Below are 24321 nucleotides of genomic sequence, written 5' to 3'. Positions count from 1 at the left end.
TTTCCTTTACTCTTGATTATACCCTCTTTTGTTTGATGTAAGTTATGTAACACAAACTTTGGTGGGTGCAAATTCGATTAAGATCTTTTTCCCTTCATGTAGGCAGGCATCAATGGTTAAAAATTTTATAGTATTTATCTTTATAAAATAAAATTGTCTTTAAACTCACCAAAAAACAAAATGATATATTCTTAATTCATGAGAGCGTGTGTAACGACAAAATCAAAATTCAAGCAAATCAAACACCTTCGAATTATATCATGAGAATTTAATTATATATCTTCTTATGCATAATAATCATCACCACCCTAAATTGAAGATAATTCCTATCTCAAAATACAATTTGTCTCCTTTTTTTAAATGAGGAAGAGGAAATTTCACCACTTTTTAATCTTCAAACGATACGAACCAATGTGTCCAGATTTCGCAAATAATCTAATTTCCATATTTTTTTTTGTTAAGTCTGGGAACAAATCAGATTACTTGGATTTTGTATTATTATGATTACTATTATTATTTTTTGATGAAATTATGATTACTATTATTAATTTAATGTAGAGCATGATTTTTCAATTTATTTTACTTATGCTATTATTCCGGAAAAATCATTAAACACCGGATTGTCAACTTATCAGGACCTAACCACATCTACCAAACATTGCCTCAAGTGTGATCCATTGGATAATGTTTGTATTTTTAATTTTTCTTCTATAGTCCTATTCTTGGTTAATATTTAAAAAGCTAACACCATTGTCTTCTGATGGAAAATTCATTATTAGGAAAAAATTATACATAAAGTTTTCAATTTGAAAATTGAGTTTAAAAGTTTAAAAATGTGGGCTAATAGATAAATTAATTTTTTTATGATTATTTATAAACGTCATTCATTAAATCCTATTTTAAAAAAAGAATTGACGAACACAACTCGCGATGGTTCTATTCTACCGGTTTATTTTGTTAAAAAGAAATCCTATTGGGTAATTTATAAAAAAGTAATAATTTTTTATTATAAATATAGACATTAATTGACATATCCCATAAATAATGATTTGTGAACACTCTCATGAGACCTGCTCATGAGTCACGAGTCATGAATCCATTTTAAATAGAGTTCATATTATAAAGTCACGTTTCTGTCCATGTCTCGTTTTCAGTACTCTTTTCATTTTCAACATTTTATTGATTATAGTATTTTTAACCAATCCACTTAATTGTTTGGTTCGTGTAATAGAATAAATAAGATCTAGATAAATAATAAAATGTAATAGAAAAATAAATAAATAATGATAGTTTATAAAGTAATTGATTTGATTGATAGATTATACTTGATTTGATTTTGATACGATTGATTAAATTTTATATAAGAATGATAAATTACTATTTTTTCATTTTAAAAATAAACAAAATATGAATAATATTATTTATAGGGGTAATATAGTAATTTAAATTTAATGATTTGATTGATATAAGATAAATGATTAATGATTTGATTGATGAAAAATAAATAAGTAATATATAAATAAATAATATGATGAGAAGAACGAGTGATTGGATATGATAAGTTATACATGGATTATTTATACTCGAGCCAAACAGTGCTCAAATCCTAACGTGATGAGCTGACTTTATAAATATAACCAATTTTTATAGCTTTACATGTAATAGCCTATCATGAACAAGAAAAATTGTGAGACCACTGTCCTAGGAAAAATGAAAGCTTTAAAATGAGTTTAAAATGGGCTACAATGGTCTTCTGTAACAACTTGAGTTAATCATTTTCATAAAGCGAGGACGAATACGAAGTAGTTGCTATAGGAGACTATTGTGTGTAGTCGCGGGCCTGGGCCTGGGGCATGACAGAACCATATAAAAAACGGTCACCAGCCGACAGACCCCGAGTAATAAGCGCTATGCGGGGCAAAGTTGCTACGTGCGTGGTAGCCACCTCTTGAACCTGCGGGGCAAAGTTGTTACATGCGCGGGAGCCACCTTTTGAACCCGTAGGAACCACCTCTAGATTTAGATTTTCGGTGCTGGTGGATCGAAGTTCTCAGTCGCGCATGCGCGGGCTTGGAGCCCGGGGCGTGACAAAAATGCAAAATCCAAAATAATAAGATAGAAATTAAATTTTAAATTATGTTTTTAGGGCATGAAAAGCTACGTAATTATACTTCTTAGGATAAAATTTCTGGACGAAATTATAAACCAATTATAGGACACATTACCTTCGCCTGTATGATTCCTCGTGCGATTCTAGACATAAGATGTGAGATTATATTTAAACCAATTTTATTATGATGTGTATATGGGAATCTTGTTTTGAGTCCATTAACTTGCTTATTTTTTTTAAAAAAAATTTGGTCAATTAACTTCTTAAAGTTTATTTTTGGTACACTAATTTTTATTTTTTCGGTTATTTTGATCCAATTGTTGATATGACATGGAAATACGATGAAATGTATAAAAAAAATGTTAACATGTCACACTGACACATAAACAATTGAACTAAAACAACTGAAAATTAAAAATCATACTAACAAAACTAAATGTTGAAAAGTTAATTAAGGAACTAAATTTTTTTAAAGAAACAAGTTAAATGAACAAAAAAATCATTTTCCCTCTCCTCGTATATTCGTATACAAGCAACTAAAGCAACAAAAAATTTATCATGATATTATTTATAATTTACTCTGGAACTTACACCTACAATTTAATGTTTAAATTATGATATTATGTTCTTAATTAAAAATATGGTATTATAACACAAAATTTAACAGAAAACTTATTCTTAAATTAAACTTTGTTCTAAAAGTGTGTTTAAAATTTCTTAATCTTCTTTTGAAAGATAAAAAAAATTATATATAAAGAAAAGATAAAAAAAAAAAAGAAGGGTCAAGAAATTACACATTTTCAAATATAAAATAAATATTGATCCAAATCTGAAAAGATTTATATTTATCTAATTTAAAAGAAGGAACTTACAGCGAAACTAAGATTTAATTGGGCCAGTAATTAATTATATATGGTAGCCGCACATTATCTACTTAATTACCTTATTTAACCACAAGCTCTTCTGTTTCCTTTCAATTGCTTCTTCCACTTTTAATTTTGGATTCATTGAAATTGTTCTTTTGTTTCCTTTCGGAACTCAACTTTTTGAATCTTCCACTTGAATTTAATTTTGAGGGTTACTTTGCAACTCACTTGAGGATGATGCCACGGAGACTCGTCGTGAAGTTGAAGCTTCCCAGAGAATCACACGCTGATTCAACAAAGAATCTGAATCCACGACGGGCTACGAAAGCTAGAACTCCGCGCATACCGGTTAATATCGGACGTGTTTCGAGTTCTGATAATCACAAGGCTTTGATGGATTCCGAGGCAATTAGTGTAGGGCCTGATTCTGAAAAGGTGATCGTAGGGTTGGCTGATGAATATTCTGGAAACTTGAAGCGCAAGTTTGAGGAAACTGATGAGGAAATTAATCCCTCTAAAAGGGGTGATCAAAAAACTGATTCTGGGGTGGTTGTTTCGGAAGGAGAATTAATCAGAGAATCGGAGATCAAGATTAATGATGATGATATCAAGAATCTGCAGCAGCAGGTTGTCTCTTCTGTTTCTGTTGAAGAAAAGGGAGAAATCAGAGAATTGGATCAGATCAATAATATTGATGAAATATCATCGAGGGCGAGGGATGGATGTACTGATCATGATCACGATGTTCAGGCCGCGGATATCAAGATTAACGAAAACGACGCTCTTATGGCGCCCAAGACTCCCAAAAGATACGCTTGCAGTTTGTGCAGCAAAAGTTTCTCCAGTCACCAGGCCTTGGGAGGCCACAAATCCAGTCACTACAAGTTCACCATGAAGATCTACGACGCCATTCATCATGATGATCTTAGAGTACCTAATAACAAGCAACTTTTGATGATCTCCACTGCTACTACTACTACTACATGCAGTCATCAACAAAATATTGGTCATGATGATAGGTCGACACGTTATACGTGTAAGATTTGTTTCAAGGAATTCCCATCTGGCCAAGCTCTTGGAGGTCACCAGAGACGCCATTGGAACGGTAACATGAAGACGCAATCTGCTCGAAAAATTTTGGATTTTGATCTGAACGAGTTGCCCAAGGAAGAACTAGACCATGAAGATTTTTGTGCAAACTAGCTAGTGTTGAATCTGCTTGTAGGTCTGTGAAGTTCGATCATTCAGGGCTAGGTGATTAATTAGTTAATACAATTTTTTTTTAATTTCCATGTAGCTAGCTAGCTAGGGTTTTGGCTTGAGTTTCAAGTCTTATGCAATATAAATTGAACTACTTTAGGCATTGTTTTGCAACTATATACCTTTAATTTGTTTTCCATTTGGAGAAATTAGTTTTGTTAAATCCTTGGTCGTTTCAGTACAAGTCTCTCAATGACTTGGTCATTCACATCATCATCATCATCATTTGCCTTGAACGTTATATGTATAAAGACAAAACTACTAGTATCTTCAACTGATCGAGCATTTATGTACTTTAAAGATAACCATAATATATATTATATAATCGATCTCATTCACATAAAAAAGAAGCTATATATATCTTTTGAATATAATCAACAAAACTACCTGGTTTTTTATTACTATAATGTGTTTGCTCCATCAATTGATGACTATAATAACGATATATATTATAGTCTTCTTCTTCCTGATCATCTCTTTCAAGTTTGGCCTTCATGACGACTTTCTCTTGTAACAATTATCGGCCGCATTTGGTAGGCACGTTGAGATCTAGTTAAACACCAGTATTTGGCAGCATATACATCGATCAATTGCATGAGTTTTTAGCTCCGATCCCACATCAACAACTTAATTTGTTCCAAATGAATTTAGGCCGCCTCAGATATCATCGTTAATATATTGGTTTTGTTATATTAATAAGTTTCTTGCATTGAATTATATTAATACAAAAAAAGGGTCCAAGAAATCAGATTTCTTGCGTAGGTCAAATTAACTTAATTACTAGAGCAAGTAATTAAGGAAAAAATATCAATGTCTCAATCTGTTTATATATATATAAGCAAAATGGGTATGTTCCGTTCAGGATTCGAGTCCCTAGTACGTTTGTAATTAAGAAACCTAAAGCGACGGCGGCGAGGCGATTGCAGTGCTCCCATGTGTACCATATATCTTGCATTTTGTGGTGGTTGGGTGTTGAAAATTCTTGTCCATACCGTCAGAGAATCGTTGTATTCCCTATATATCACCGCATCATGATGATACATACAAAGATCGGACTTGGATTCCATTTTGTTTATGGATTAATTGGTTTTATGCATACAGGTTTACGATTTTGAATTACATTCCTCGATCATGATTAAAGGAACATTAATTATTTGTTTTTTCTATATAGATTATTAATAATCGTACGTATAGCTAGTATTGTAAAAATTCTTTATATTCTTCAAAATAATTAATATGCATGTTCTTCAACTTATAACTGTCCTTATAAAACTTGGGATGATATATTTAATTAATCCAAAAAAATAAAAACCAAACTTCTATTTTCAATAATTATCCAAATATATATCGAAACCAAAATACTAACTTTGGATATGGTTTTATTTTATTATTAAATTTTTTTTTTTTTATCATTATTGGATCTTTTGCAGACCACAATGTTCGCACCTTGAGAACAAATCAATTCAGACCATGCCATATACGAGCTAGGTTACCCCACGAAGTTACGTTCAAACTCCAAGTTGAGATTTTGTTGGTATCATGATCTTCCGTAAGAGCTTATTTTAAATAATTTAGATTGATCGCAGTGTTGTGTTTGGTAAACTCAAGAAGTTGTTTTTTTTTTTTTTCCTTTCAAAGAACCCACAATTGCAGTACATGACTTTTTTTTCCTAGAAGTTGAACACGTCTCCCAAAACATGATACCAATTCCAAAGCTAGGAACACACATCAGCACATTGAGTGAGATCCTACTTGTATAAACATTGTCCCAATGCAGATTCAAAGGTTGAGATCTATCAATATATGTGGTCCTACTATATTTTCAGTGGACCACACAAATATTAATAAATTATCACCTTTAAATTAAATACATCATTGAGGCACTACAAAAAAATTGGCTATTTAGCCACGGTTTTTTTAAAACCGTGGTTAATTTACCAACGGTTTTATCAAAACCGTGGTTAAATAGCAACGGTTTTAAAAAACCGTGGTTAAATAACCACAGTTTTTTAAAACCGTGACTAATTTAAACATGGTTTTAAAAATTCGTGATTAATTAACCACGGTTTTTTTTAAACCTTGGCAAATTTAGCCACGGTTTTTTCAAAACCGTAGATGAATAACCACGGCTTAAAAAAACCGTGACTAAGTTAGCCACGGTTTTTATTACCGTGGTTGAATAACCACGGTTATTATAAAAACTACTTAGCCACGGTTTTTATTACCGTGGTTGAATAACCACGGTTATTATAAAAACCGTGGTTATATATTTAACCACTGTTTTAAAAAACTGTGGTTATTTCATTTAACCACGGTTTTAATAAAACCGTGGTTAAATTTAGCCACGGTTTATTACCGTGGTTAATCAATCACGGTTTTAATAAAACCGTGGTTAAATTAGCTACAGTTTTTTAAAACCGTGGTTAAAAAACAAGTCGTTCAAAAAAAATACTTATCGAATATATTATTTTTGATTAAGTAATTATTTTATATAATTATTGTCAAAATTATTATTACAAACATTAAATTATTATTATTCTTATTCCTAATTTATTCAATGAAAATGCATGTATCAAAATGTAAAAAATCTTGTTAATGAATGTTCCACTGTATTTATTATTTTATGAACATAAAAAATGTTATTCTAACACGTTTTCGCTGTTTACATTAATTAATCTTGTAAGGATCCAATGTTAATTACTATATCATTTGACTAGATTTATTAATAATTATTTTAAAGTGTTGAATTAAAATATTTAAACCAAATAATTAAATAATATTTTAAAACATGTATTTGTTATTTCTTCCCGTTATATTTTATATGCAAAAAGTGATTTGATTAAAATTTTTATTTGTACATAATATTATTATATTAAATAGATTATATATTTCAACGAGAAGGATTAGATAAATTATATTATATTAAGTCCTAAATTTTTAAATAATTGTAAATAAATAAATTGATACGATAAAAAATAAATAAATATTTTTTAAGCTAAAATTCTGATTTTTGTATATTTAGTTTTCTTGATAATATTTTGAAAAAAAATATTAAATAAATATTGAATGTTATAAAATATTATTTATTATTTTAATTTTAACTATGTAAAAATTTATTGAATATTATTTTGATAATTAAAATATTACTTAAGTTATACTAATATTTAATTTAAAATTTGAAATTATTTTATTAGAAAAACTCATCAAAACACCCATTAAAATCCGTCATAACGATATAATTGTTTTTTAATAAACAAATAAAAAATTAAAGTTTAATTAGCCACAGTTTATTCAAAACCGTGGTTGAATAGCTATGATTTTAATTAACCGTGCCTAATTAACCACAATTTTTTTAAACCGTGGTTAAACTAGCCACGATTTTTAAAAACCGTGATTGAATAACCACGATTTTATTTAAACTGTGGCTAAAAATAAGATGGAAATTACAAAACCGTGGCTAAAAGTAACCATAGTTTTAAATAACCGTGGCTATTCGTCAACGATTTTAACAAATATTTTTATTTAGAAAAATATTGTTTTTGATATTCATTTTTATGGTTTTGAACTCCTTTTAGCATATATTTTACAATTACTTAGCGATAATTTAAGTTTCTTGATTTTTGAGATTTTTGGAAAAATTTTTTAATAATTAGCCGGAGCAGGTGTGCCAAAATAAGAGCAGATGCGCATAAAATCAGTAACCAAATTTTACCCATGCGCAAAGGCGATAAAACTTGGGAGCAGACGCGCAAAAAAAAAAAAAGAAGGTTGAGGAATCTGCGAAAGCAGCCGCGCTAAATTGAGTTTCTATTGCGCTTCTGCGCTAAAGACATAGCGCTTCTGCGCTAGAGAACTAGCGCAGCTGCATCTTGTGAAGGACGCAGTTGCGCTAGTGAGATGGAGCAGCTGCTACATGTTTTTAGATCAGCTGCTCTATATATATATATATATATATATATATATATATATATATATAAATATTCTTTTTAATATTAAAAATATTTTATTTTCCCCAAACTTTGATAATATTTTGTAAATTAAAAATTTTAAATTTCAGTTTGGTTTTTATATTTTTTTGAAAAAATTTTGACTTATATTTTTTATGTCTTCTATACTAACACTTGAGATATAATATAAATAATACATCATTTTAACATCACAAAAAAATCTTTGGTTTTATTTATATAAGATATAATATATTGTGATATTATTTTAAAAATATACTGATGCATATAAAATATTACGAGGACAAACAAAATATTTTATTGTTAGATATATAATTTTTTTTTAAAATCTAAATTTTTGTCCCAAGATATTTTAAATTATTTCTCATATTAGTTTTTCATCTTGTTCTAATTAACATGAATATTTGCCATATAATATACTTAAGAATTAAATATCCATTCACATGTACTTCTCGTATTCTCTCCCATTTATTATTATGTTTTTGACATTTTTTGTTTCTTTTGTAATAAATTGGTCCACATAGTTTTCTCTAATATAGGTTTATATATGATATTAAAATATATATTTGATTTATATAGCACGTAGGAGTTAAAATAACTTAAATGAGGTCAAATTTTAACCACAAATAAATATTTTGAATACACACATTTAATTATAATAATATTATTATTGTTATATTATGATAAAATATAAATATATATCTATATATCTTGTCTCTCCACAAGCCCATCAATTCCACCGCCTCACACGCTCGATCCCCCTTCCATCTTCTTTCTTTTCTTCTTCAAATTTTCCGTCGATTTAAATCACCGTATTTTCGCCGTCGGTTATCGATTTTCAAAAGGGATCATAGTTTCCGAATCCTCGCGACGAGAGCTAGGTAGTGATACCAATATTTGCAAGGTTTTCTAGTAACTGGCTCGAACCAAAATCGGCAGCCGTGACCCAGCCGCCCACTTCTGCCGTTGCCGACCGCCTTTCAGCCTAGGATAAGGTTGTTTAGGTCGTTTGAAACTTGTTTCGAGGTACAATTTTGAACTTAGGGTTTTGAATTTTGGGAATTTTGATTCAATTGAATTTCGGTAATTGATATTTTATGTATTATATTGTTTGTACGTATTATTTTAGACTCGATTGAAGGTATTGACTATTTTTATGAAATTATGGGGATTGATTTCGAAATTCCAGAATTATTGAGTTAGGTTCTTCGATTTTTATAGTTGTTTGAACTGTTATTTAGATGTTTAGATGTGTTAGAATTTATATAGATTATTTTCAGAATTTATGAGAAATTTTCTGTAATGTCAAACTATTTTCCAATTTGGATAATTTGACTTTTGGAGTCCTATATTCCAACAAGGGACATTTATAGTGTTGTTTAATATGAAATATGATTTTTTAGAAGAGTTTGATTTTTACAGTTAGTTTCGGTAATTTTCAGATTTTATAAATTAGAATAAGAGTTAATATGAAATAAATGGGAAAACAGGATTGGATTATTCTATTAATACGTGAAATCTCATTTTGATGTATTTAATCTGTACCTTTGATGGATATTGAAGCAACAGAGCGTGGTATCATAAAAAAATTTAACCGGGAGAAGCCTCACCTACCTTTTGTGCTTGGTTTCGCAGCCAACCTTAATGGTTCACTTGATTTTTTGCTGGTTTACGGATTTTGTTTGTTGCATGTAAAAAAAATGATGCTTCGATTATTAATGTCACCTTTGAGTAGTAGAAGTAGGTCAATTAGTTTGTATGAGTATTGCTTCCAAGCCTTTAATTTTCCACTTTGTATTAATATTTCTGTAATATGAGCTTCGTTCCCTAATTATTCTTATTTAATTCTTATGAGCTACTAGGTTGCTGTATATGCAGAATTCCGCAGAGACTATTTTGAAGCTTCAGGTATTCCTTGGATCGAAGTATCCACGCTCTTAGTGGAAAATTCATGAACTTTGATATTATTGGTGAAATAAAACAAATGAGATTTAAATTTCCATGCTTGCATGGTATTCAAATTGGTATAATGTTTATTATATTGGTTTGTCTTTACATCATACAAGTCAGGTTATATAGTTAGCTTCACATTGTGTTCATTACATCAAACTTTCTGCTGTGAGTGATGTGAACATCTCAGTGTCGCCTTCGGAGATGACACAAGGTTTGACGGCTCTCCTTCTGATACCTTCCTCGTTTATAGTTAGCTTCACGTTGTGTTCATTATTGATATTCACTTATTGTTTCTGATTTTCGTTCTCCTTGTTGGAAATTGAATTATTTTTGACAATTGATCTCGGCAAAAGAAATTTATTTAGAATGTGGTTGATTTTTTTTGAAGAATGTCATGAAAGTGATATGTTGCTGTAGCATTCTCTCAGTTTTGGAATTTTCTAATTTTGTAGAAGTCTATAGTACTAAATGCTACTGCTTGTTTTTTCCCAACTACCGAAACATAAACATAATTGGTGGCATATGCCATCTGTTAAAGTTGATCTGAACAAGTAGTGAAGCATGAGATGTGGAAATATTTTTGCTTTTCTCTATGGGTATCTACTACCTTAGTGGGCAACTGGGCATGAATTATCTTCTACTTCATTTCTTTCCATGAAGTTCATATTTGTACATTATTAATGAGAATTTTTTTGCCACAAGGGTAAAGAGATAAGACGATTGGAAGAAAGCATGAGATGTGGAAAGAGATTTGCATTTCTTTGGTATAAGGGGTTTGGGAACACAATCTCCATATTGGAGAACTCACGTGAATTTATCTTATATTAATAGTGCTTCTACAAATACTTACGTAAATGTTTGCTTCATTTAGTTTCAAGTTTATGCTATCCAATACATATGTTTGTAAGTTCTACCAAAAGGGTATCAATTTATTTATTTATTTCTTTACACTTAGCCTTTGTTTGAGTTTTAATTTTGTTATAGCTACTGGATGATTGAATCAATGCATCGACATACTTTCTGGTGGAACCTATTCCCTTTGATGGTGTACTTGCCAACTTTCACAATGAATCGTAAGTGCTAAATATTGTTATTATAGGATTTGTCCCCTTAACAATATTTTAGTCCTTTAAAATTTGAATTGCTCCGTTAAACATGGTTATTTGTTTTTTATTAATGTTTAGTATTTGTTTCTTTTCGTTTTTTTATGTTTTTTTTTTCATGTGGAATTAGATTTTCTGAACAAGGAGTACTTGAGCAGCGATAACAAGTTTACGATCATCACCTATTCTCCTACTCGAGTTGTAAGTGTTTTCTGAGCATTTGTGGTGTTATTTGCATCTAGCTTCGGATTCGTTTTACGGGTTTCCTTATTTTATTTTGGAAATAGTTAATTAATATAGTAATATGGTTATGTTCATGTTGTTTTAGCTATGTATTTAGATTTTTATGTATTTAGATTTTTACTTGTTAAACGATATAATTAAGATAGGTTTTAGTGTTTGTCATGTTGTGGTATTTAGAAGTTTTCATTGGTTTCTATGTTTTTTGATCTTTTGTGGCTAAATTAGTCACGGTTTGGCTAATTCAGCCACAGTTTTTTTAAAATCGTGGTTAAATTAACCACGGTTTTATGCAAAACCGTGGTTAATTTAACCACGATTTTTTTATTTCGTGGCTACGGTTTTATTCAAAACCGTGGCTAAATTAGCCACGGTTTTTTTTTATTCCGTGGCTATTTTAGCCACGGCTTTTAATAAAACCGTGGCTAAATTAGCCACGGTTTTGTATAAAATCGTGGTTAAATTTAAAACCGTGGCTAAATTTAACAACGGTGGATTTAACCACGGTTTCAAAAACCGTGGATAAATTAATTTAGCCACGGTTTTAGCCACGACCAAAACCGTGGCTAAACTCAAAGTTTTTTTGTAGTGAGGTACTGCTTTTAAAAATTTAATGAAATTATCTAGCACATTGCTCGATGTCGGCTAACAGCCGTTCCGAGAATTAGTTGAATCAACGAAAAGTAACGTTTTGGATTTATGATTATATGGAGATGTTTATAAAAGTTGTGAGTTTGACAATGATGTGGTACACTAGATCTCACGGTGATTTGTTGTTGCAATATTCACCCTCATAAGCTCTTATATCTAAGGATAACGATAGAGCTTTTATATCCAAACCATAACATTTTGAATCTTTGATAGTAATTTACCAACAAGGGACAATAATGGTGTGGATTAGGGTTAAGGATTATGCTATTTCAAGATTACGACATGCTTACCTGGTTCAAATTTGACTCATTTCCATTCTTACTTACATTTTATAAGTTGTTTTAGAAGGTTATACGTTTCAAATATTTTTAAAATTAAATTGTTAAATATTTGGAATAACTAATTTCAAACAAATTAAAGTGTTAACATGTTTAGCATTATAAGATTTTTTTATCAATATAATTATAAATATATATATATATATATATACTAATTTCAAACAAATTAAAGTGTTAACATATTTAGTATTATAAGATTTTTTTTATCAATATAATTCTAAATATATATATATATATATATATATATGATATATATGAGAATGATATATTTGGGACGTTATAAGGATATATATATTGGTCTTTTAAAATATTAAAAATTTAAAATACATCTTTTCAAATAAGTTGGATTGATCGCACTATTTAAAAACAAATTATTTTAAAAGTTTATAAGTTGTCTCTAATAAAAGTTACTAAAATAGATTTTAAGAGTTTATAGGTTCTCAAACGACTTATAAAATGCTCAACGAGTGTTTTTTTAAAAATTATACTAAAAACATACCAAGAGAAAATTAAATCAGGCCAATACATTTATGTAACGTTTCAAGTTTTAAAAAAATTCTAAAATTCGAAACCCAGTAAAACGAACCTCTTGGTCTCTATAGATAAATTAGATCATATTTTTATAGTCATTGTCCCGAGGAATATAAAAAAATGAGATTTATCAATACATGCGAGATCTCGGTCTCTCTCGATAAATTAGATCATATTTTTATAGGCATTGTCCCAAAGAACATCTTAAAGTTGAGATAGAGATGACAACGGGGCGGATTTTGCAAAACCCGATACTCGCCCCGTCAAGAAAAAATATGACCCGGACCCGGACCCGCCCCACCTTTTTTTTGGACCTGCCCCGCCCCGCCTCAAAATCCGGCGGGTCCAACCCGGGTTTGGACCTGAACCCGTTAATATTTAATTTATTAAAAAAACTTAAATAAATTATTATTTATAATATATAAATATATATACATGCATATATATATATATTTTTATTTATTTATATGAAATGTATATAAATAGTATAATACTGTGTATCTATGTATTTTATATAAATATATATATATATATATATATATATATATATATATATACGGGACGGTACACCCAAACCCGGGACCCACCTCGGATTCGTTGACCTGGACTCACCCCACCCCAAAACCCGTTAGACCGGGTTTGAACCTGTCCCGGACCACAAAACCCGGTCCATTTTCATCCTAAAATGAGATATATCAATATATGTGGGTCAACTATTTTTCAATGGATCTCATATATTGATAAATTTTCGTCTTTAGGTGCACTATTACAACGACATACATATAGGGTGAAATTTTCGACCTCCTCTCACCATTGAAACAAAACCACCTAGATAACTATTTTTTTATCTTCTTTTTTTAAAAGAAATATAATCAATTGCCTCAAAAAAAAAAAAAGAAAAGAAATATAATCAACAATGTACGAGCCCGTGAACAAATACTGACCCAAATGGCCCAAATAATCGACTCATAAGGAGAAGCCCACGGTAAGGAAGCTCGGCCCATCAAACCTCCTTCAAATAAGCTCAACATTTAGAACATGGCGCCTAAACCTACTGAATTCGGAGAAAATACGCTGGGAATTTTGCGTCGAATCACTTGAATCACTTCTAAGAGGTACATTTTCCCGATCTATTGAACACATCATCAGTATATGTTTAAAGTAATTTGATTTTCAGTTTATTTTTCAGTTCGTAGATCAGCGTAGAAATCGTATGGTTTGAATTTTCTTTTTGGAATTTATCCAGTCAAAACATTTTTGAATCTTGAGTTTCGATTTTCGTTTACACTAAGCTGCGTGGTAGAATACAGATAATGTATCAATAAAACAGATGTGAAATTATGAATTTTGATTTTGAAATGCATATCAGATTGTGCACAGGCTTTTAAGTTATAAATTTCCATTTTGTAAGAAATTAATATGAGATTTGTTAAAATATAAAAACAAAATTACAGGATCTACTGGCAGATTCACATATCTTTATCATGCAGTAGCCATTCATATCTTTATTTTTTTGTGCAAAGTAAATTTTTGCAGGCTATATGTTTCAGATTGTTTACATTTGTGTATTATTTCTGGTGGTTAATGATGGTTTCATGGAGTTGATGCAGATATTCAAGAGTCGAGGCGGCTAAAGAAATATGGAAAGACCTCTCACTCTAAAGCCGCTGAACATCCAGGATGAAAATGCGGCCGTTCAACGAAAAAGTATTGTTCTTCTTCTGCATTTTCTTGTTTTATCACCCCTCACTGCAAAATGAGGTTATGTTGGAGGTCTCTTCATTGAGAAAAAAACGTTGGGACAGAAAACTTGGAAGTGGTAGCCTGGTAGGAGAGTGAACTTTGAATGTAGAACTAGTGGGGATATTGTGCTCGATTTTAAGCATATTAATATGGAGTTCATGCATACAGTTCAATGATTGATGCATTGGATTTCCGAGCAATATCATTCCGAATTCTCTCTGAATTTGCTATTTTGCTTATTTTCTTAAATTTTGTTTGTCTCATTAATTTGGCATTTGTGTTGCAACTTTTCCCAACATTAAGGAACTACATGCAATTTTTCCTGTGTCTGCCATACATTTACCCTGTAACGCAATGTTTGTTTCAATCTTGCAGAGGCTCCAGTCGATGGTAAATCCAAGAGCTCCAAACCAGTTTCTAAGAAGGGTGGAGCGGCACCTGAGAGTCGTAAAGCTCTTAATGATATTACAAACAAGACATTTGTTAATCTCGAAGCATCGTCACCAAAAAAGGGTAAAAAGAAGTGTGATGTTGTCAAAGATGGATGTATCCGTCATGTCTTGGGGACTGAGGCACCGTCGAAGAAGAATACAATAAATGAAAAACTTAATATTGCAGAGGAAGGGTTCCTGCATGATCATAGAAAGTGCATGAAGGCACAAATTGCAGCACAGGAACTCGATTTCTTGGAGACAGTTTTTCCTGGACATGGTAATCTTTTTACATTTGTACCAGTTTGCTTTTGTCTTTATGTTGTTGACCACTTAAATTTCAACTGAAGTGCAGCACGATTCCGAAGGTTTTAACAGCCCGACCTTTTTATTGTTAATTGCGTGTATTTATCGGAAAGCTGGTTGATTTAAATATCGAACCCCTTTGTTCCAGTGTCTCCCCCTGTTTTCTTGCACTTGCTAGAGTCAAATGCACGAGAAGAATCACAAATTCTTTTGTTCCTTTTGACTATGCAGATAAGGCAGAGTCGAGAATGGAAAAAGCCAAGGTTTCATGTTCAAGAACATCTGTATCTGTTACTACGTTTAAGTTATAACTGTTGACAAGTAGATCTTGGCATCTAACTTGCGTATTTTATTCTCTAGAGAGATCTTGATATTAGTAGCCTGGGCTGCTATCCAGAACCAGAAGAAATACCAATGCCAGAGTTCGCAGATTGGTTCAAGTCTTGGTGGAAGTCTCCCCCCTCTTCACCAACACACTGGGATTCGCCTCCTGTATCACCTTTCTCATGGGATCATGACTCAATTGAATTGACACTTAAGGAAGAAGACGAAAGTTGCGAATAAGGATTTCTTCATTTTCCGACCAATGGCAGGGATGACACATACTAGGCAAATGAGGCAGGGGACAAAGAAAAGGCAGTCCATTTACTTGATGGTTATATGGGGTTTAAACGTTTCGTAGGTTTTGTATTTCTAAACTAATTAATATGCTAACGAACATATGTATGTATATTCTTTAGAGAGTTGTTTAATGTGCGAAAATCTGCCTTTGGATTTTACCCCGAATACCATTGTGCTTTACACATTATATGGTTTTGTACTAGCAAGATGACAAATAAGTTTGAACGATTCTCACGTACAATTTTATTGTTAGACACCGTTTGATTTGAGATATGGTATAAGTAATATATAGATAAGTAGTATAATGTAATAAAAAATAAATAAGAAATGATAGTTAAAATTGTATTGGATTTGATTGATAGATTATGGTTTATTTGATTTGATTGATTAAATTTTATATAAAAATATTAAATGATTATTTTGTCTTTTTAACAATAAATAAAATAAAAATTATATTATTTATAAGGGGTAATATATTAATTTGAATTCAATGATTTGATTGATATGAGATAAATAATTAATAATTTGATTGATGTAAAATAAATAATTAATATATAGATAAATAATATGATGAGAAGAACGTGAGATGAGATGAGTTATACATATATTAGTAATACCGTGAATAGAACGGTACCTTAATGTATGTCTTTTCGAACTGATGTCTATTGTCTTGCATGGGCGGTAAACACTCAAAATGCTAGATACTGTTTAGCTAATAACTATGAAAACACAAGAAGGCCTATCAAAGACATTTCACAAGGTATACCATTCACACAAATTTTACTATAGTAAAAAAACAAATACTTGGTATATTGCACCACTCGGATGTGTAAATGAGACTCAGATTGTTGAATGTTTCCTGTTCAGAATGTTGTTTTATGGCTCCTCACTTCTTACGAGTTGACAGTGCGGCTGCAATCCCACCAGCCAAGAGTCCAACAGCAGTTGCAGCAATACCAATACCAATCACTCCATCTTTATCGAGGAAGAAAACATAGGTATAAATGAACTTCTTCTTATCAGAATAAAGATGTATAAATCTAAAGATAAAGAGCTCGGTTGACAAGAGAGGGTCCAAGTTACCTTTTGTGATTTTATCTTCAATAGCTTTTTTGAGAGACAATGCCTGCCTCCAATCAGGTGCAATCTGCAATTTTACGCCCAACAGTGAATTATGCAGTCAAATACGCAACCTTTTCATCTTGGCGAGTAGAAGAACCGCCGAAATATATTGAGTTGGGAAAAGCAAACCTCCAAAGCACGCTCAACAAGCTGCCTGCTCCTCGAATAATCCCCGCTTCTGTAGAATCCGACGGCTAAAAGATAAATCTCTTCCCTCATCTTCAATGGACTGCTTGAGCGAGGCAATGAAGCTGCAGATGACAAGTTACATCAGTCAAGAGTGACACACTGAAACCTCATTAGCCATTCATAATGGTAGGATATAGGTAAGAGTAGAGGAGCTCGTGAAATGTTGAACAGCAAAGGTGAATTAAATGCATCTATCAAGGACTGCGGACAAATTTCAAAGGAGTCTTGGGTTCCAAAAGAAAATTGTTCGATACAACACGCAAACACACATGAGAGAGGAAGATCATTCAGTTGTCACCTTCAAGCATAGCTATTCCACGTTGCACATCCTCTGCACGTTTTGAATGAACAAGAGCCCAAGACAAGCGCATTATGCTTTCACTTCTAAGCTCCTCAGAGGCATCTTTCTCCGCTTCAGCAGCCTCTCGTTCACAACCCTGTATATGCATAATGCTCACTGCTCAGGAAGGCCAGAAAAACGTGAATAAAGGCAAAATTAATGGATATACAGCTTGTATCCCAAGGTTAGCTGTTCAAGAATCTACATGAACCGGCATATACACTCACAAAGGCTGATACAAGAATTCCAAATGTGGGCTCCGATACAGGAGAAAGAGAGCGGCGGTATTAGAATTTGACTGGCAAAACCAGAAAATTTCCAAAATACAACACGAAAATACCAATATTTTTGTTTCCTCAGCTTCGTGCCAGGTTCACCCTTGCATATACATGAAAAATGTATGTAATCATGATGTTTCTAGACAGGAGACAGACAATAGTCACATTTAGCTAAAAGTTAAGACTTAACCAAACATAAAAAATTCATATATTCGTCCAGAAATCCAATCAAGCCAAGCGAAATCTGTGAAGCATTGTACTAGAGATTTACCGCTATCCAGAAATCCAATCAATTCTACCATCGCATAGCTTATTTATGTCCAGGATTACTTCTTTTGTAAGATAGTAAACACACAAGCAACTCCACCCAAAGACCAGAACCCTAAATTCTATTGTTAAACCCTAACACAAATTGTAGCTGAAAAAGAAAACTGTACTAAAAAAATTATCGAACAATACTCACAGCAATGACGTCGGGATCACACCAAGGAAGATGATCGCCTCCAGTGAAAAAGTTCCCCACCGAATCGAAGAATTTCCCAAATTTTGATTCCATTTCTGAATTATTTCGCTGAAAAAATTAGCCTATCTCTGTGTATAGAGTTCTCTCCTTTTCTTCCGTCCTAAGAAAAAAAAAAAGAAATTTATTTATTTATTATTCCCCGTCGAGTAAGCATTATAAAATCTTGCTTAAAGAAAGGTGTCAAGTGGAAACTACTCGATGGAGTCCCCCTATATTGCAGTGTTTGCAGTTTTCGTTTATTCGATGTTTAATCATTTTTAATAAAAATCGGCAATATTATATATTATCTGTAATCTACACAATTTTTTTTTTAATTTTTGGTTTGAGGAGATTTTTCTACCATTTAGGGTTTAATATTCTTTGATTCAAAATTTCGCGTTAGATAAAATATATATTTGTTTTAAAGAAATTATATGCAGTTACTTTATATTAACGTTTTACATGATATAGATAGAAGGATAAAATTATCTTTGATGTGGATTTTTCTATGTTACATGAGCTACTGTATCAAAACTATGATTTCAAGATTATCGGTCAATATATCATGAAAATATGTGCGATTAGTGCAATTCTAGGGTGTGAATTAGGGGTGTTATCGAGCCGAGCCGAGCTCGAGTAGCACACTACTCGAGCTCGAGCTCGGTTGTAGTTCGAGTACTCGAGCTCGAGCTCAAGCTTTTATATTATATATATATAAAAATTAAAAATATATTAATAAATAAATAAATATAATATTATATATATTATAAAATAAATAAATATATAAATATAATAAATATAATAAAATTAATTAAATATTATAAATAAATTAATATATAAATATAATATTATATTATATATATTATATTTATATATATTTATATTATTTTTTAATATATATATATGTGGCTTATTGAGTAGCTGAGCTACTCGATCAAATAGTTTCAAAGCTCGACTCGAGCTCGATTGTATGCTTGAGCTACTCGAGCTCGAGTCGAGCTTTGACCGAGCTACTCGCGAGTTGCTCACGAGTAGCTCGGCTCGTTTACACCCCTAGTACAAACAATTATGTATTATTAATTTGACTTGTGTAAAATTCAAATCTTTGAAATGGGTGGTTGAAGCAAAAAAGAAATGTACAATAAAGCAAAATTATAATATTAACCATCTCTATATATATTTATTAATTACGTAATCTTACTACTTATACCTCGTAATAAATTTCATATCTCTTTTAGACAAACATTTTCTGTCGTCATATTACTTATATCAAAAGAACTTATGTTAAAAAGATAGGTTGGTTCATTTATATTATAAATTTATAATAACTCAAAATAGAGTGCTTTTAACCATATTTATAATGTAAAATATAATTTCCCAAAATTTTAATAACAAATATAAATTACCAAAATAACCCCTGTTTTTTTTTAAATGATACATTTTGTTATTCTTCGAAGTAAATAGATACTTTCCTTTTTGTTCAAATATTATATTATATTATTATTTTTTAAATATATAGAAGCTATAAATTATACAATAAATTAAAACGAAATTAAAAAGTTAAAAGTAAAAAATTTATACAAATATATATCTATACAATCTATACAATATTATAAAAGTTGAGCATCAAATGTTAACCGTTTTGGTACGTAAGTGACACCAAATTAATTTTCCACTTTTGACCCTCATACTGAATGTGGTGCAATCTTAAATTTATGTTGCGGACATCTATACAATATTATAAAAGTTAAGCATCAAATATTAACCGTTTTGGTACGTAAGTGACACCAAATTAATTTTCCACTTTTGACCCTCATATTAAATGTGGTGCAACCTTAAATTTATGTCCCGCGGACCACAATCACTCCAACTCTTCAAAACTGCTCCAATCACGTTCGTCTCCTCTATTTCATTATGCGAGCAGTTGGTTAATCTCATCACTCATGTATGCATTTCCCATCATTTCTCCACTTCTAGGTTTTTCTGTCATCAGGTTCAAATGTTTTGTTGTGTAGACTGATTCCACACCATAAAGCTCCCAACTTTCCGATTTCCCGAGTCATCGACGCGTTTAAGCAAACCCATAAAGAAATTAGTCGAAGTAGGCTTCTTTTTTTCCTCCTCGAATCCCTCACTTAAGATCAATCGATTTTTTTAACTGCTGATTCTGGGGTACTCTTTCGAATTTTTATTTTGTAGATGAAAGATTTGATTTTTTTTTCATCGTCAATTCTAAGGTACCCAAAGCATTTATTTGATTAATTTTAGTTATTTTAGTTACATTCCTCATGTTCCCTTCGGGTTATACTGCTTTGAGAGAAATCTATGTACTTTCTTTCATGCTAATTTGCTATTACCATTAAATTAACATCAAACTGTTCGATAAAATGTGTGAAAGAGAAAGAATTTTTTTTTACTCTAACAGATAGAGTTTTTGTTTCTCATAATAACTACTCTCATGAGCCATGCCCCATGGCATTCTGCAGCACACTCAAGTTCCATTCTGAAGAGACGAACGTGATTATTTAACTACTCTCATGAGTTGAATTATTTAACTTTTGGATATTATATACAAATACTATTTATATCCAAGTAGTTCGTGAGTTTTTTTTTTTTCAGATTTCATTCGGTGCGCTTTTAAATGTAGTTTATCGTCCATTTTGTTGCAAAAACTTTTATACCAGAATATAGAAATAAAAAATTTCAAGCCTATCTAGATTTCGAGCCGAAGATTAATTAATTTTGAATATTAAGAGATAAGAGAAAACATGTTACATATCTATTTTTTTAGGAGTTGCATATCTATTATTTGTAGTGTTTGGTTATACTTAATTCTTACGACATTGACTTTGATTCTACTGTCTGCATGGATTGGGTTTCAATCAAAGATAAATTTCTTCCTTCCTTCCTGCTCTTCTTTTCTTTTCTGAAACTAAATTCCTAGGTTAACTCACAACTTCACCCCATATATAACCTACTACCTAACGAGCATCTTCAATTAACTTAATCAAAATATTTATGCCTGCGTATTTCTCCATATAGGATGGCTTAAAGAGGAGAGGCTTTAAGGAGACCAATCTCCTAAACGAAGGAGAAGCTTTAAGGAGACCAATGTCTATTAAAACTGGTAAACTCGCAGTGTCATATTTCACATACTATTTGTTGCATTCTGAACTTTATTTCTGAATTTAGTAGGTGATCATATCACAATTATTTTTCATTGCAAACTCGGTAAACATATTTTTTTCAATTTTAAATTTTCACTCCCTTGGTTTGTACACATTATTTTTTTTTATTTCACAATTACAAAATTGCTTATGCTTGACTACTGTTCAAAATCTCATTGCTGCACAATATTACATGAGTTTGTTTGTTTCTTTTTTTTACATATATAGAAAATTCAAATCAAACTACATGAGTTTTTTTTCCCCCAATTTCTTTCCATGTGTTTTCAAATGCAACTCAATACAATTTTTTGCAAGAAGATGAACTTATGAAATGGTGGAAGTTAAAAGATATTTATGAAATATTTGAAAGAAACTTCACCATCAGAGCCATCAAAAGAAACTTCACCATTAGAGCCATCAAAATTTATGTCGTTCAATTTATTGTGTTATTGTTCTCTTCTCCTATTTATTCATGGCTTTCGCTCAATGGAAATCCGTGTTATTTGCTTTCATTTACTGGAAATTAGAGTTATTTGGTTAATTATTGGATATTTTGATGAAAAATTTTACCGTAAAGGACTGTTATTTGCCTTAATATAGCACTTGCTGTGGCAATACCTCGAAGCATCATTTCAAAAACAATATACAAAAAGCTGTTTTGCTTCTGTTCACACATTCAATTTAATTTCTATTCAGTATTTTAAATTTGATGACATGTTGATATAAACAAAGGCAACTCAATAAAATGAAGGTTAATCTTAAACGACTCAGCTTTGCTTCAACTTCAATTCATTGTGATACGTTATTTACTTATATTTATTTATGCTTTAAAATGATTTTTCTATTTAGTCATGTTCTAATTAACTCAACTGTTACCACTAGGAGAACTACTATTTTCATCTGCGGACTGCATAAAAAAATCTGATAGACCTTATTATAGAAAATTTTCTTACTCCATGATAAAATATTATGCCTACATGTTCAATGATTAAAGGATGTGTTGCACAGCTGGCTTTCATATAAAAAAACTTGCTGCCATGCTGCTTTGTTTTGTTCAATTCTAGGACATTACTTTCGGAAAGCATGATGATTGGCGTACAACCTTTCCCTTCTTACAATAAGTTAGGTTAAGGTGAATGTTCTTTTCCTTAAATTAATTTCTTTGATAAATAATATTTTCTTAAATTACTTTCATTCCTATTGATCACCGTTTCAAACAAACGCCAATGAAAAATACCGGTTTGTTCTTATCTGTTACAGTTTTCTTTAGTAAATAATGTTGTTCTTATATGTTACAGTTTTATCAATGTCAATTTATCTTTGTTCTCATAAGAAGCCGAGTCTGAATGAATGAAAATATTCTGCTAGAAAAAGTGATTTTCTCCCACCCCTGAAGATGCAAGGCCTATTTTAAACATGAACTAAAATATTTCAATTTCAATTTCAATTTCAATTATTTATTTGGGTTGCTTATGTTACACATTATATTGGCTCTTGGGTGATTTTGAGATTCTCATACAGTTTAGTTATTCTAAGGAATCTATCTAGAGGAATAAATTTGACATATATATGAATATGAGGAATCTAAGATGGAGAGGGAAGTCAATAGTTATTTTATGTGTTCCTGGTCTATACTTGCTTTGGCTTAGATGAACTAATTTTTATCACTTTTCATTTATATTTCTTTCAAATCCCAAGATTCCGCGCTTAATATTGTCATTAAACTTTGTAGACTTTGATATATATGAGAAAATTTGCCTCTTTCATCTGGGATTTCAAGTATAATTCACCTTTTAGTATTTTAGTGGTTATTTTGTCATTTCATGGATCGATGTGCATATTGCATTCAAAAGCACCGATGGTTAAATGACCAGATTATTTTCAGTAATGTTAGTTTTCTAAACCTTCTGTGACTCATAAGTTGAAAACTAATTGACATGGTTTGTTTTTGCTCAAGGCATGCTGTCATCTAGGAATTGATTGGAATTGATTTTAACAACCAATCACCTCTGTGGCTTTACCAAGAAACGAAAAGCTCCAAAAAAACATCAACATTCAACACCTATCTCTCAGGTCGGTGAATTCCATGGATATGTTATTACTCTTAACACAGGAAAGTCTCATGCAAAATCTTTAGGCTCTGATCATCATAAGAAGAAAACAAGATTTTGTAACACAATTATTTAATATTCACGTACAAACATCGCACACGCATCGCGTGTGCCTCGGTCGCTAGTATATATAATTCATAAGCTATATGTTGGGGTGAATATCAAATCAATTAACCGGACTAATTGACCAAACTGAATTAATTTTTATATGTTGGGCACTGAGTTTGCCCTAAAATCCCGATTTCATTACCTAAAGGTTCACCCGTAAATTAATTAATCTTCTAGTTTCAACTAGAGGTGTTTCGGTACGGTATACCACGGTATTCAGCTAATACCGCATACCGTACCAAAAATTTCGATACCGCATACAGTATCAAAATTTTGGTATGAAATAAATCCATATAGTTTTTATCGAAAAATTTCGGTATACCGAAATTCGATACAGTATCGGTATGATACCGTGTATACCAACATTTTTTTTAAAAAAAATACGT

The 24321-nt window shown here is 31.2% G+C and overlaps 2 protein-coding genes and 1 long non-coding RNA gene across 3 annotated transcripts; 2 read left to right on the top strand and 1 right to left on the bottom strand.

Moving 5' to 3' along the window:
• Nucleotides 1-14079: 14079 nt before the first annotated feature.
• On the top strand, nt 14080-16274 carry LOC140885063 (protein PATRONUS 1-like). Its single transcript, XM_073291977.1, has 5 exons — nt 14080-14132; nt 14628-14724; nt 15136-15471; nt 15729-15760; nt 15858-16274. Exons 2-5 carry the CDS (start codon nt 14658-14660, stop codon nt 16059-16061), a joined length of 639 nt encoding a protein of 212 aa, XP_073148078.1. The 5' UTR covers nt 14080-14132; nt 14628-14657; the 3' UTR covers nt 16062-16274.
• Nucleotides 16275-16734: 460 nt separating this feature from the next.
• On the bottom strand, nt 16735-18688 carry LOC140883502 (mitochondrial fission 1 protein A-like). The gene is made up of 5 exons (XM_073290002.1): nt 18511-18688; nt 17728-17866; nt 17370-17491; nt 17202-17265; nt 16735-17093 (listed from the first exon to the last, which is right to left on the bottom strand). The coding sequence occupies exons 1-5, from the start codon at nt 18601-18603 to the stop codon at nt 17005-17007; spliced, it is 507 nt and encodes a 168-aa protein (XP_073146103.1). The 5' UTR covers nt 18604-18688; the 3' UTR covers nt 16735-17004.
• Nucleotides 18689-20683: 1995 nt separating this feature from the next.
• Nucleotides 20684-23818, top strand: LOC140879120 (uncharacterized). Its single transcript, XR_012149372.1, has 4 exons — nt 20684-20786; nt 21592-21676; nt 22781-22848; nt 23674-23818. It is a non-coding gene; the product is annotated as an uncharacterized lncRNA (long non-coding RNA).
• Nucleotides 23819-24321: the final 503 nt, after the last annotated feature.

This window comes from Henckelia pumila, chromosome 2 (genome assembly GCF_033568475.1).
Source record: "Henckelia pumila isolate YLH828 chromosome 2, ASM3356847v2, whole genome shotgun sequence".
NCBI classification, from domain to species: Eukaryota; Viridiplantae; Streptophyta; class Magnoliopsida; order Lamiales; family Gesneriaceae; genus Henckelia; species Henckelia pumila.
This window is presented reverse-complemented; position numbering and strand designations above follow the sequence as displayed.